The sequence below is a fragment of the Cajanus cajan genome, chromosome 6 (assembly GCF_000230855.2).
Source record: "Cajanus cajan strain Asha chromosome 6, NIPB_CcT2T_4, whole genome shotgun sequence".
Classification (NCBI taxonomy): Eukaryota; Viridiplantae; Streptophyta; class Magnoliopsida; order Fabales; family Fabaceae; genus Cajanus; species Cajanus cajan.
The window spans coordinates 62,789,636-62,802,574 of NC_138522.1; the positions used below are offsets into that span (position 1 = coordinate 62,789,636).

A 12,939-nucleotide genomic window follows, 5' to 3' on the forward strand; every position below is an offset into this window, starting at 1 on the left:
TTTGGTTTAAGTATTTTTTTTGTTATCATAATTAAGAAAAATTATAATGACAAAAATGAATACCAAACTTAATTCATCATGGTATTTCTCTCAATTCTATCATTAAGTTGATTTGAGTGTTTTTTTTTTGTTGAAGTTTTAAACTTAAGGATGCTTAAGATTTTTATTTTTCAAACTCCAAAAATTAATAATAAACCGTTTGGAAGTAACTTACATAAACATTACAAATTAAAGAGAGAGAAAACTCTCTATATATATAAAAAAAAACTCATTTATAAATGTTTGACAATATTATCAGATTCTTTTACATTAAGAATAATTTGAACGTAACACATTTTGTCTTAAAAAAAACGGGGAGTTCGATTTTAAAAAATATAGAATATGATAGTATAATTTGAAACTTTCTCCGATAATATAAATATCATGTAATCATGTATCGAAATAAAAAAGCAGAAGATACTTTCCTTTGTGTTCTTTAGCTAACATTGTATTCTTAAATGTGAAATTAAATATTTTTTGGAGTTGGAATAAAAAATTAAAAAAATGATTTAGCTGATTATGTTTGTAATCCTATGTATTTATCGTGTAAAATTACTATGTTAATTCTAAAGAGAACTTACGAATATAAAATTAGAATTAATAGGTTTGATTCCAGATTCAATATTAGCTTCCATATGTCAAATAAACATTAAAAATAATAGATTGATAATAGTTGGAAGTTTTAATTTTTATTATCATTGCCTCGTGCCCTTATCATTTTAATTAAACACACTTCGGTAGAATCTGGTACTCGACAGTGTACGACAGAATATTGATGATAGATATGTTGGTTGGATCATCAACAAATTTTTACAATATTGTTTCTCAAAAGTCGAGTCTATTCCAACAGTAGCACATCCTCCTGTTCTTTAACAGCTTTTGTGGGTACATAATACATTCCCTTTATATTATGTTTGGTTGAGCCAAAGTAAAAGAGAAAGAAAGAAAATATCGATTATAATGTTTTTATAAAGAAAATAGAGAGAAAATGATTTTTTTTAAAAAAAATTAGAGATAATATATTTTTTTTAAAATTTTCTTCTGGCTCAAATTTCTTCTAAAAAAAAGCCCTCCTCCGCTTTCTTTTCTTCTAACCAATCGGGCCATTAGTGTTGGACGCATTCCATTATGTTTAATGTTGATAATGATATCATTCAAAAGTTGTTTTTTAAGTGAAGATAATGCTCAAACTTGAGCGACAACTAAGAGAAGGAAAAGAACCTATAGCTCAAATGCATGGATCCATTTACATGATAGTGGAAATACATGCCTCCATTAAATTTTTATCATCGTATAAAATATACATATTTATAAATATGTTATTTTTATAATTTGAAGTGTGGTAAAATAATAATAATAATTTATATTATAAATATTACCTCATTAATTTATTAAAATGTTTATATTCATTTTTTTCAATTACATATTTTAATATTATTTTTCTTCTTTTTTTGAAATATTGCAAAATAATAATTATAATGTAATGAAAAAAATTAATTATTTAATTAAAATTATGTTCCTTTACCTTTCCGTATATACATAAAATTTTGAATTGTCTAACATTTCAATCTATTATATTTTATCTCTATTTCTAACTTAATTTGAATAGTATTTTAAGAAATTATTAATAATTAAAAATAGTTTTATATCAAAACTTAAAATTATTAATTATTTAAATATATTTATTTATCAGAAATTTTAATTAAAACATTAATTTTTTTTAAAAATTAATTATATAATTTTTTATAAAGTATAATAATATAACTAAAATACTAATTTATATATATATAATTATCATCTCTATAAATTATAATTTTTAAATCTGCCCCTCTTCACAAACAAGAAAAAGAAACCAAATCATGAAAGCATGCTTTTTTTATTTGACCTGTACTGTTGTCAGAACACAACTGTACATGAACAAGAAGTGGCGGCAGTAACACATTCATGGACAGTTTGACACTCTTTTTTAAACATATTTTCGTATTGCTTAAAATTTATGTGGATCCGAATGAGATCCACCAAATAAAATATGAAACTCACCTGAATTTTACAGCTTGTCACAATTTTCACAAAGAATACATCAAAGGGCGTGAGATTGAATAAAAAATGCGCAGAGTAGTCGGTTATCTGAAAGGTTCAACTGGAGCCGATTCTTCAAGAAAGTTTGCTGTCTCAAAACATTCTGCAGCTTCTCGCATTGAACCCTCATCCTTGTGAAGAATGCCAAGATTATACCAAGCAGAAACGTTAAATCTGTCATGCCGTAGTGCATCCATCAGAAAGCTCCTGATAGCAGGATTTGATCGATCACTGCACATTCTAAGAACCACTGCAGTAGAGATCAAGCTGGGGACATGGTCGGGATCAATGCTCAAAGCATCACGAAGAACTTTTAAAGCCTCTTTGTAAAGGCCCTTTGTTTCGTACATTGTACCTTTGGAACCAAACAAAATCAATGACATGTCAATGTATAAGTAATTAAATAGAAAATTTGACTGCTTTATTTTGGATACTTTTTTTTTTTTTTTTTGCTAAAACTAAACATGCAGGTGAGTAGGAATAAAAAGGTGACCCAGCCAGGGGAGCTATTGAATTGCAGAAATCAAAAAAAACACGATAGTGCAACCATTCTAATTGTTGCACTCTTTTGCTGTTGAAAGTCAAAGAACACGATAAGGGTAAATGAAGTTGATACAATCATACAAGCACAAGCAACATAACCAAAGCACATTAACAATGTTCAACACGATACGTACGGCTCCAAAGCTTCTTCGAATGATCTAAAGTCTCTTTTCACACGCATCAGAACATATGTACACTCGCTGTTCATCTGATTTTAAGCAAAGGTTTATGGATAGAAACAATCTTTGATATTCATGAAAATCACTAGTGAAAACATAAAAAGATCCTATTAAAACTATTTTATTACGGATCCCCTGATTCAGGCTGGAAGCGAACATAAATAATCAAATATTCAATCCTGAGAAGACAGATAGCCGTGACCTTATAACTATTTTCATGTTTGATCAAACAATACACTCTAGTATTCCCTTTGGTTATTTATTTATATTTATATAAGAAAAAAAAGGTACATTTTTTTGTATAATAATTATAAGAAACATATACCCACTTTCAAATATATTAATTGTGAACTTGTTTTTACAAGAGTAACCTATTATAGTTGGGAGTTGGAGAACTTGCTAGGCTTTAACCTTGTTGCCACCAATGTACACACACAAAAACAGAATACTAATAGAATTCAGACAATATCGGCCAGTTATTTCCAAATGATTATAATTCATTGATGTACTCTCCAAAAATCATAAAACTCGAGATAAACTATATTATTTACCTATAGCATGACATCTAGAAGCAGAGTATAGTTTGATGGCCTTAGATTTCGAAAGACACACCTCTGCATCATGCCACCGTGACAGACTTATGTATACATAAGCAAGATCATGCCATATTTCCACTTCCATGTTCCTAGCATGATCTATGTAGTCCTGTTGCAAAAAGAATGATAAAAAGGAGTTAGCAGCAACAAGCAATGTCTCCTTCGAATTATAAATCAATCAGGCATTACAACCAACAAACCTTATACAGCTTCTTCCTTGAACCAAAAGACTTTCTCTGAACCAGGAGAATAGCAAGAAGCTGAGTGTATGTTTCAATGGCACTCTTCAACTGGCCTTGTGCAATTTGCAGTTTAGCTTTTGTTCGCAATAACTCTCCTTGATCCCATATTCCAGTCTGATCCAAAGCATCATTGACAATAGATTCAGCATCCAAAAACTGTTTTTGAGCCGATAATATCCGGGCTAACAATAACCACCCTTGAACATTAGACCCACCTTCCAAGTCTAGAAAGCATTTTGCATAATGAAGTGCATCATCCAACTTCCTTTGCTCTGCACATTCTAAACTCAAATAGTATATTACAAGGGGGTTACTCATTCGGGTCACTTTACTCGCAGTTTCCAGGGAATGAAGTGCCTCAGATTGACTCTCAAACCTCTCAGAATCAGAAATAGCAAATTTTGAGTGTGCTGACAGTGAAACACCGAGTAAGAAACTGGCAAGACTTTCCAACTGATCACATTTTCCGTCCAAGTAATCAAGCACTTTGCGGGCTAGGCTTGACCCATCTTTTGCAAGATCAGGGTGCTCACAACAAATCTTGGAAGCCATTAACAAAGCAGAAACATGTTTTGGGTCCTCACTACTACTCAACAATTTCCTAAGAAGATTCAGTGCTACCAAGTCATTACCTGCGCCATAATAACAAAGAGCAAGGGCATGGTACCTTTCTCTTCGATTGATAGTTCCAGGGAGTAATTCTTCCCATTGATTGGCTAAAGTTGACAAATCTCCTGAAACAGATAGAGCAAATGAAAGGTGATCCAAAATTGACGGATCCCACTCAATTTTATTTAGAGATATTTTTCTTAGCAAAATCATTAAAAGAAGTATAGCCTCTTCTAAGTTGCTTTTGGGTACAAACGAGCTGTCCATATGAGAACGAAGATTTGAGGGGATTGCTTCCCCTCCACTATATAGAAGAAAAATAACAAATTCTTTTTGAATCTTTGCTATGGTTTTTGCATCAAGATTCCACTGGTGAAGAATTGCACGACGGTAAGACAAGATAACTTCACGTGGAGACTCGGTAAGCTTCCAAAATTCAGGAAGTAGCTCAACTGCCTTTCTCAAAGTCTCCTGAAATTTACACTCTCCGCCAAAATTTTGAGGCAAGCCTTCATTTGATGAAGACTCAACGATGTCCAGAATAACTTTACAAGTTTGGGCAGCTTCTGCAAGAATAATTGAAAATATATATTAGATAAATTCTGGCTTCCTATGTGACTCCTAACTTCCTTTAAGATTTATTAAATTTCAGAATTCAATGGGAATTTCTTTCTTGCTTGAAATTAGATATTCCTGTCAAGTCGTCAAATGATTGGTTTTGAGCAAGGATATCTTGGTAATGAAGATTCTACAGTCATTTTGTGAAATTAAGAAAGCTACTTTTTATTTTTATTTTTATTTTCAAAAACACTCATTTTAATTTTCTGGGGTGTCTGACCAAACGTATAAAAGTACCGATATGAGGCAATCAAAGCATAAACTCTAATGTTAGAGTTATACAAAAAAAACTGGTGCTTCTAAATTTGAAGAAAAAGTAGAAAAAAAAAATATTTGAAGTCAATTTTTTGGGTATTTTACTAAGGCCAAACAAACATTCCATTCAAACAGAGAAGGCAGATTATTAAATACAAATATCAACTCAAGGGACGGGTCAATGGGGTATATAGGGTGAAAAAACATGTCAAGTTAATCTAGAAAGCTACTATATATCCCAATGAAATGGAAAAATATTCCAGAGGAACACTCTGCATAGCAGGTGCATGACAATGACAAAACATGCAAACTAACTCTCATAGTTAACACAGAAAACTAGAGCAGATAAATCAAAAGCATGCAACAGAAGCTAATTACTTGAAAATAAGGCAGACGAGATGATAGACAAAAGTCGTGTCAATGTGCGGAACTGCAGTTAAAAAAAAGTAGAAGAAAATATGCATGAAAAGCCACAGGCCCTTGAAGTTAAAGAATAAAGAGCAAAGAGCAAACCTATGAATAAAAAACAGTGAGGGTACCTTCAAACCTCCCTAGATGCTGCAAACATTTTGCTTTCAGGAAAACTGCTTCCAACATTAATCCAGCCGTGTATATGGACATTGGAGGAGTAGCATAATAATGAGACTGTTTCTTACGGCGTTCTCTGCTTTTGGCTAGGAAAATTCTGATCTTGTGAGTCACAGCACCAATGTTTATTCTCTCATAAATACGTAAAGCAGCTTCTATATTCCCGTCCTGATATTCATCTTTCGCTAACAAAGCTCTAGCTTCCTGCAAGTTACAGGCATGAAGAAGATCACATAAAATCCAATAAATAGATCATCAAACAACTACATGCGTCAGTCATAATCTCAAAGAAACCACGTCCTTGATAACAACAACACACAATAAAATGAGATAGGAAAAACCACTCTGTTAGACAACCAACAGTTAGATAGACACTCAGGATCTCAAGTCTCAAGTATCCACAAATAAAAGCGGAATAGAGATATCTAAAAGTAGCTTATAAAGTATGAATAACCCACAAAAAATCAAAGGACTTGGATCTCTCTGGAGTAACTAAGCAAGAGCAAGCAATCATACATTCAAGTGTAATTATTCATTGAGTCAAGAAATGGAGAAGGAAGGGACTTTTGAAGAAAGCAACCTCATTGTCCAAGATGCCACTCTCACGCATGAACAATTCGACTTCTCCTATGTTGCCGGAAGCCGACCCCGTCTCAATTTCTCTACCGATACCAGAACGGCCTGCCGTTGGAGAATAAAATTCCTTGATTGCAAGAGATTCCGCGGAAGGAACCTTTTTATCTTCTCCTTTCAATGGCTCCCTCAGGCACAGACACTTCATCATCTTCTGCAATCCTTTCCCCTGCTTAACCCTACTCCCCATGCCGCCACAATAGCCTCTCCTCCGCAACACTGTCACACAATCACCCCCAAAAGGAACAGTTTCATATCCAATTAATTCACACCGAATTTTCTGATTCGATAATCCACAGATTCCTATTTAATTAGGTTGAATTTGAATCGGTTTTGAAAGCAAAGTAATTAAAAAATCCTGACAAGATTAGACCGCGATGTTATGGGGCCAATTAGAATAAAGAAATAACCTCACAAAATTAAAATTAAAGTTAAAATTAAAATGAAATAAATAAGAATAAGAATAAGAAAATGATAATGATAATGATGGTATATAAATTTGTGGTTGAAGAGAGATAAAGAAAGAAAGAAAGGAGGAATTGCCTTAGGTTTATAGAGAAAGAAAAGCAGAGGATTGAGGGATGGCTGGGGACATGAACAGTGACCTCCATTGCTGAGTTTCTACAATGGAAGGAACCTTTGAATGCTTTGAGTCAATAAAAGCATTGAAAGCTTCTTTCTTCTTCTCTTTAGCTTTTCCTTTTTATATTTATGAGAAATGAAACTTGAAACTGGAGAAGCGTAAGAGAAAAGACACGAATTTCACAGATAGTTCGAGGAGGGAACGGAATCGCATGTGGAAAGTTCGTTTTGTTTTTTTGCTGGCTCCCACTCTGCTTTTAACTACCTGGTGGTCTTGCCACGTGCCATCAATGTCCTTCACTACCCATCAAAAGCCTATTAACTATACTTTGTCTTTTCTTTAACACCTATATTTAATTAAGGGAGTTGCTATGGTACCCTCAAAGATGGAAGGGTTTCAATACATTTTTCTATGTAAACTCATAAAAAATTTTAAAAAATTTAATTTAATTATAAAATAAATAATCTAAATTATACTTATAAAATAAAATGTAAGATAAAATTATAGAGATTAAAATTATAAGTTTTCAATAATATTATAAAATATTAAAGAAAAAAAAATTAATAAATAGTAGAAATAAAAAGTTATTAAAATTACAATATAGAAATTCAAAAATTTAAGACAAAAAAACAAAAAATATACTTAAAAAATTATTAAAATTAAAATATAAAAATTCAAAAAATTTAAGTGAAAAGATAAAAATATACTTAAAAAATTATTAAAATAAAACTATTTAAATATATAATAATATTATTACAAATAAATTAAAATATATAAAATAAAAATAAAATGACTAAATAATTTAAAAATTAAAAAAATAAAATATCATAAATATTATTTAAATAAATTACTAAAAATATAAAATATAAAAAACTGTACCGGTACCCTCTCAAATAAGATGGGTACCATAGAATTTCTCATTAATTATTAAGTTCGTAGAGGGGAGAGAAAGGATTTTGCATAAAAAAATTGTGCCATTTAAATCTCATCATCTTTTCTCATGGACATGACATGGAACATCATCAATTCATTTATTTATTTTGATTTGTGCATGAAATATTATTTTACAAATTAATTTTATTCAAAATAAGATATTTAATAAATTATATCATACTTATTTATCATTATAGTTTTCGTAGTACTTTAAAATCTCTAGTTAAGTTTTTATTTATTTACTTTTCGATTATCCTTTTCATGTAACATCTTATATTCATATTATTACTATTTTATTTATCTAAACAACAAGAATATAAGTAATGTTAGACCACTATCTTCTATTTTGACTGATATCTTTCTTTCAATAAAGGAGCATATAAAATATTATAAGAAAGGACGACAATCAATTTTTTGAATGACTAGCAAGTATATATACATTTTCATTTTGTGATTGAAAACATTTGCATATATAGGTGAGATCTTTATGCACACACTATATGCATGCGCAATTGTGCATATTTGAATCTTGCCTAATGTTAAAATTTCTAAATGAATTTCATTGGTGAAGATTGTTTCATGCTTACAAAAAGATATATATACCTAGATCTTGTCTCACATGTTTTTCACCAATTATATTTTTCTATTGGTTTGGTGTGATCTATATTTGTATACCTCATTCTTTCTATAAGTGTTTCTCATTGTGTGTATTTCAGTTTTATAAATGGAATATATTTGTGTTTATTTTCCTGAAATGCAAATGGATAACTTTTTAATAATTCAGATGTTAATTTAGACTAGAATAATGATCTTGCTTTTATTGAAATGGACAATTCTCATGGAAGTGGAAGTGAAATGCACATGTTGATGTAAAAAAAAAGTTGTCAATTTAATACGTGATCAATACATGTGAAATTTTCAAGTGAACACGATGCTTATAAATTTTATTTTGCATGTGCAAAATGTCAAAAATTCTGGAATTAGAAAAGATGAGGCATGCCATAATTAGACCCATAATATTGTAATGCATCAATATTTGTGCAACAAAGCAAGATTAAGGAACAAAAAAACACTACATGCAAGATGATAGGAAAAATGATCGTAGACCTTTGATTTGTACCAATTGCAAAGCAAAATTTCGTATACAACTAAATCATATGACATCCAAGTGAAAAGTTGTTATGAGACATACAATCATGAATTAATTGTGCCCCTCTAATTATGTGTCCTTAATTTGTATATATTATGGCTTGACTGATGCAAACAAGGCTCAAGTAGATTGTTTGTACGCATAAAGTGTGAGAACCTATCAAATAATGGGTTACTTGCTCGATCAAAAAGATGGACATGTAGGTCTTGGCTTCAATAAAAAATATCTATTTAATCATATTTAATGGCGTAAGTATTCTCGAGTCAAAGATAAAGATGTATTGTGTGCATTAAATTATCTACAAGGAAAGGCAAATAATGATCCTATATTTTTTCAAGACATATGGTTACAAATGATGGTAAATAAAGGAACTTATTTTGGGTTAATAGTACAAGTAGGTCATGTTTTTAATGTTTTGAACATATGATTGCCTTCGATAGCACACAAGAAAATGGACCGATGGTACAAGTGTCGTTGACAATGAAAATTCTACGTGGTGTATCTCTTCAACGGTCAAATCTATTAAACTTTTGCATTGAGTACTTATTAAATTGACAACTTTTTCAACATTAGCATCTTCATGTATTTCACTTTCTCTTCCACCAGAATTGCCTATGTCACTAAAAGTATGATTATTGTCCTCATCTAAATTAACAGCTTAATCATCATCAAAGTTATACATCTTCATTTTAGAAAAATAAACATAAATACATTATATTTATAAAATTAAAATACACACAAGGAAAAACACTTCTAAAAAGAATGAGGGGTGAAAATATGGATCACACCAATTAAATCAATAGGAAAATGTAATTGGTGAAAAACATGTGAGACAAGATCTAGATATGTATATCTTTGTAAGCATGAAAAAATCATCCCCAAAGAAATTCACTTGGGAAACGGTAAGCAGACTCGCTTTTGGCATGACAGGTGGATCGGTGAAACTCGTTTTTGTGATGAGTTTAGTCGCCTTTATGAAATCTCGTTAAACAAAAATGACTCGGTAGAAGGAATGTATGAGGGTGGTTCAAAGTGGCGGTGGAGTTGGAGGCGCCCACTTTTTGCATGGGAAGAGGAAAAGTTGGTTGAGTTGGCTAATAGGTTGGCCTCGGTAGTTTTGACAGAGGCTCACCCAGATGAATGGCGTTGGTTAGCCGAAAGGTCAGGGAAATATTCGGTGGCATCTGCTTATAAGATTTTAGCAAAGTCAAACCATGTTCAAGTGGACACTTTTTATGATACGATATGGGCCAAAGGTATCCCTCCTAAGGTTCAAGTTTTAGTGTGGCAGTTGGAAGCGGACAGGTTACCTACCCGGGATAACCTCCTTTTGAGAGGGGTTAATCTAGAAGGACAAAATGGTTGTGTTTTTTGCGAAGAAGGCTCGGAGTCCAGCAAGCATTTGTTCCTCTTGTGCCCAAAGGCTTATGCTGTTTAGGTCAGATTATACGCTTGGTGGGGAGTGTCAGGGGTGCTTATCAACGAACTTAGGAGTTTTTGTCATCAATATATGGGATTGGTGAGTGGCAGTAAGGGTATTAAGCGAGTTTGGTCCTTTGTTTGGTTTGCAGGTATATGGCAGTTATGGAAGGCTCGAAATGAGAACATTTTCAAAGACAAACTCTTTAAGGTGGAAGAGATCGTGTTCATGGCACAGTTGAGATCGTGGGAATGGTGTACGGCTGCTAGAATGGTGTCTTCTTCTTTTCCAGAATGGTTGATGAACCCATTGTCCTGTGCAAGTGTCCCTTAAATTTGTTTTTTCTTATTTTTAGGTCATCTTGTTTTTAATTATGACTTGCACTTCTTGTGCACAATTTTCTTGGAATTAATAAATTCTTGGCTTATCAAAAAAAAAAAAAACTTGGAAATTTTAACACCAGGCAAGATTCCAAAATCCACAATTGCATACCCGTATAATGGCCCCCATGTATGTGTGTGTTTTAATGTGTACAAGTGTATGCATAAAGATCTCATCTATATGTTTAAATGTTTTCTGTCACTGTCATGCACAAAAAAATGTATATAACTATTAATTGTCCAGAGATCAATTGTTGCCCTCTATTGCAGTACATGTATGCAAGAGTGTCCTTTATTGGAAGAAAGATATCAAAATCACAATGCAGGATACTGATATAACATTGCTCCTATTCTTGCTATTTAGATAATTGAAAAAAGTGGTAATATGAGAATAAGATGTTGCATGAAAAAGGACCATCCAAAGGTAAACAAATAAAGGCTTAACTAGAGATTTCAAAGTACTGCTAAAACGTCTGCTGATAAATAAGTATGAGATAATAAGGAGAAAAGAAACATAGAAGGTGCCATTTTATAGTTGTCTTTATGAATTGATCTATTGATAATCTTGAACCTTAAAAATTGGTTAGAAATGACAACATGATTTTGTTTTCAAATAGATACAGTTGGCAATTGATATAGAAAGTAATGATTGTGCACACCTTTCTTCATAATTTCTTGTTGTCATGGTGCCATTTTATGTGTTAGTCACTTCTTTTTGCTCACTTCAATCATGTTTTTCAAATCTGCTGAATATAAATACAAACAAACACCAAAGACTTAGGTTAGATTCTAGCTAGATTATATTAATGATGTGGCTATACAATTAGTAATTTTTTTCAAATATTTTTGAAAGGGTATTTATTGATAAACCAAATCTTTATAATCACATATATCTCTCTATTATACTTTCCCACTCCCTAATATATATACTTAGAGAGAGAGAGTTTCATTTATTTCAAAAATAAGTCTACCTAGACTTACTTTGTTCAATAACTCATATTTTATATCAAATTTCAATGATCAAACCGTTGAATTTAAAGTTCGTAATGTATAGATCATGTTTGCAAATTTAAAAAAATTAAAAATCATTTGATACTTCGTTTCATTAATTCAAAGTAATATATAAAATAATTTTATAATTATCCATCAATTTGAATTAATGAAATGGTATATCAAATGGTTTTTAAAAATTGCAGACTTAATCAATGCATTAAAAACTTTAAATTAACGATTTGATCGTTGAAATTTGATATAGAACATGAGTTATTGAACGAAGTAGGTTTAAATAAATTTACTCACAAAATAAATGAATCACTCTTCATATATATATATATATATATATATATATATATATATATATATATATATATATAAGTCAGATGTCTCGAGTGAAACCTCATCAATTGATAGAACCCATACCTTTTTTCTCCTTATTCACAAAGTGTAAGCTATAAACATTAGTTAACTTTCACCTTCCTTTGTATATTATGACATTTCTTCCAAACTTTAAATTTTAGAATTAAGTTTATAAAGGTGTGTCTTTATGGATCAAATCAAATTAGTAAATTGTTTTTTTCTCTACTCTAACCTTCATTAATTTAGCATACATGATATTGAATAGGTAAGGGAACAACAAATGCATTGATCAGCACAAGTGAAATGACAATGCATTCATTTAGTTTTTCCAAGCAACAAGAAACTATAATTTTTTTTAGTGATTATTGTTAAAAAACAACAAAAAGAAAAAGTGAAATGAAAATGTAATTTAGATTCACATTGTAAGACCCGATAACCTCTCCACTCTCATTTTTCTCTCAAACCTCAAAACCTTCACTGTTGCTCTCTTTTCCCCAAGGCTGAGGTGGTGAGAACTTGAACTATGAAGCAAGGTTCATCCATTCTTCATCTTCTTCAACCTCAGAGTTGTGCGGAGTTCGTCGTTCACTCCATTCTGAGGTAAGGGAAGCTTGGATTTTGGGGTTTTGGATTTAAAATGTGATGCTATTGAATGAATCGAAGATTATTGTTGGTAGATTCGTGAAATCTGCAATTGAGGGAAGGATTCAAAGGGGTTTTGTGTGGAAATTGGGGA

The 12,939-nt window shown here is 31.4% G+C and overlaps 2 protein-coding genes across 3 annotated transcripts; one reads left to right on the plus strand and one right to left on the minus strand.

Annotated features, from left to right (window-relative positions):
* Positions 1–1,896: 1,896 nt before the first annotated feature.
* Positions 1,897–7,176, minus strand: LOC109803949 (protein NPGR2). 2 transcript variants are annotated; one of them, XM_020365654.3, is made up of 6 exons: positions 6,925–7,173; positions 6,329–6,600; positions 5,700–5,952; positions 3,637–4,853; positions 3,392–3,545; positions 1,897–2,473 (listed from the first exon to the last, which is right to left on the minus strand). In XM_020365654.3, the coding sequence occupies exons 2-6, from the start codon at positions 6,569–6,571 to the stop codon at positions 2,163–2,165; spliced, it is 2,178 nt and encodes a 725-aa protein (XP_020221243.1). In that variant the 5' UTR covers positions 6,572–6,600; positions 6,925–7,173; the 3' UTR covers positions 1,897–2,162. The 2 variants fall into 2 exon arrangements, with proteins under 2 accessions (XP_020221243.1, XP_020221245.1); XM_020365656.3 differs by having other exon boundaries at positions 2,279–2,473; positions 3,453–3,545; positions 6,925–7,176.
* A 2,883-nt stretch (positions 7,177–10,059) lies between these two features.
* On the plus strand, positions 10,060–10,485 carry LOC109803791 (putative ribonuclease H protein At1g65750). Its single transcript, XM_020365466.2, has one exon. The coding sequence runs from the start codon at positions 10,060–10,062 to the stop codon at positions 10,483–10,485; it is 426 nt and encodes a 141-aa protein (XP_020221055.2).
* Positions 10,486–12,939: the final 2,454 nt, after the last annotated feature.

Coding starts and splice junctions, on each gene's coding strand:
- LOC109803949 (XM_020365654.3), bottom strand. CDS start 6,571: ATGGGGAGTAGGGTTAAGCAGGGGAAAGGATTGCAGAAGATGATGAAG. Junction 3,546..3,636: donor CAAGGAAGAAGCTGTATAAG/GTTTGTTGGTTG, acceptor TTTTTGCAACAG/GACTACATAGATCATGCTAG. Junction 2,474..3,391: donor TTCTAGATGTCATGCTATAG/GTAAATAATATA, acceptor TTGGTTCCAAAG/GTACAATGTACGAAACAAAG.
- LOC109803791 (XM_020365466.2), top strand. CDS start 10,060: ATGTATGAGGGTGGTTCAAAGTGGCGGTGGAGTTGGAGGCGCCCACTT.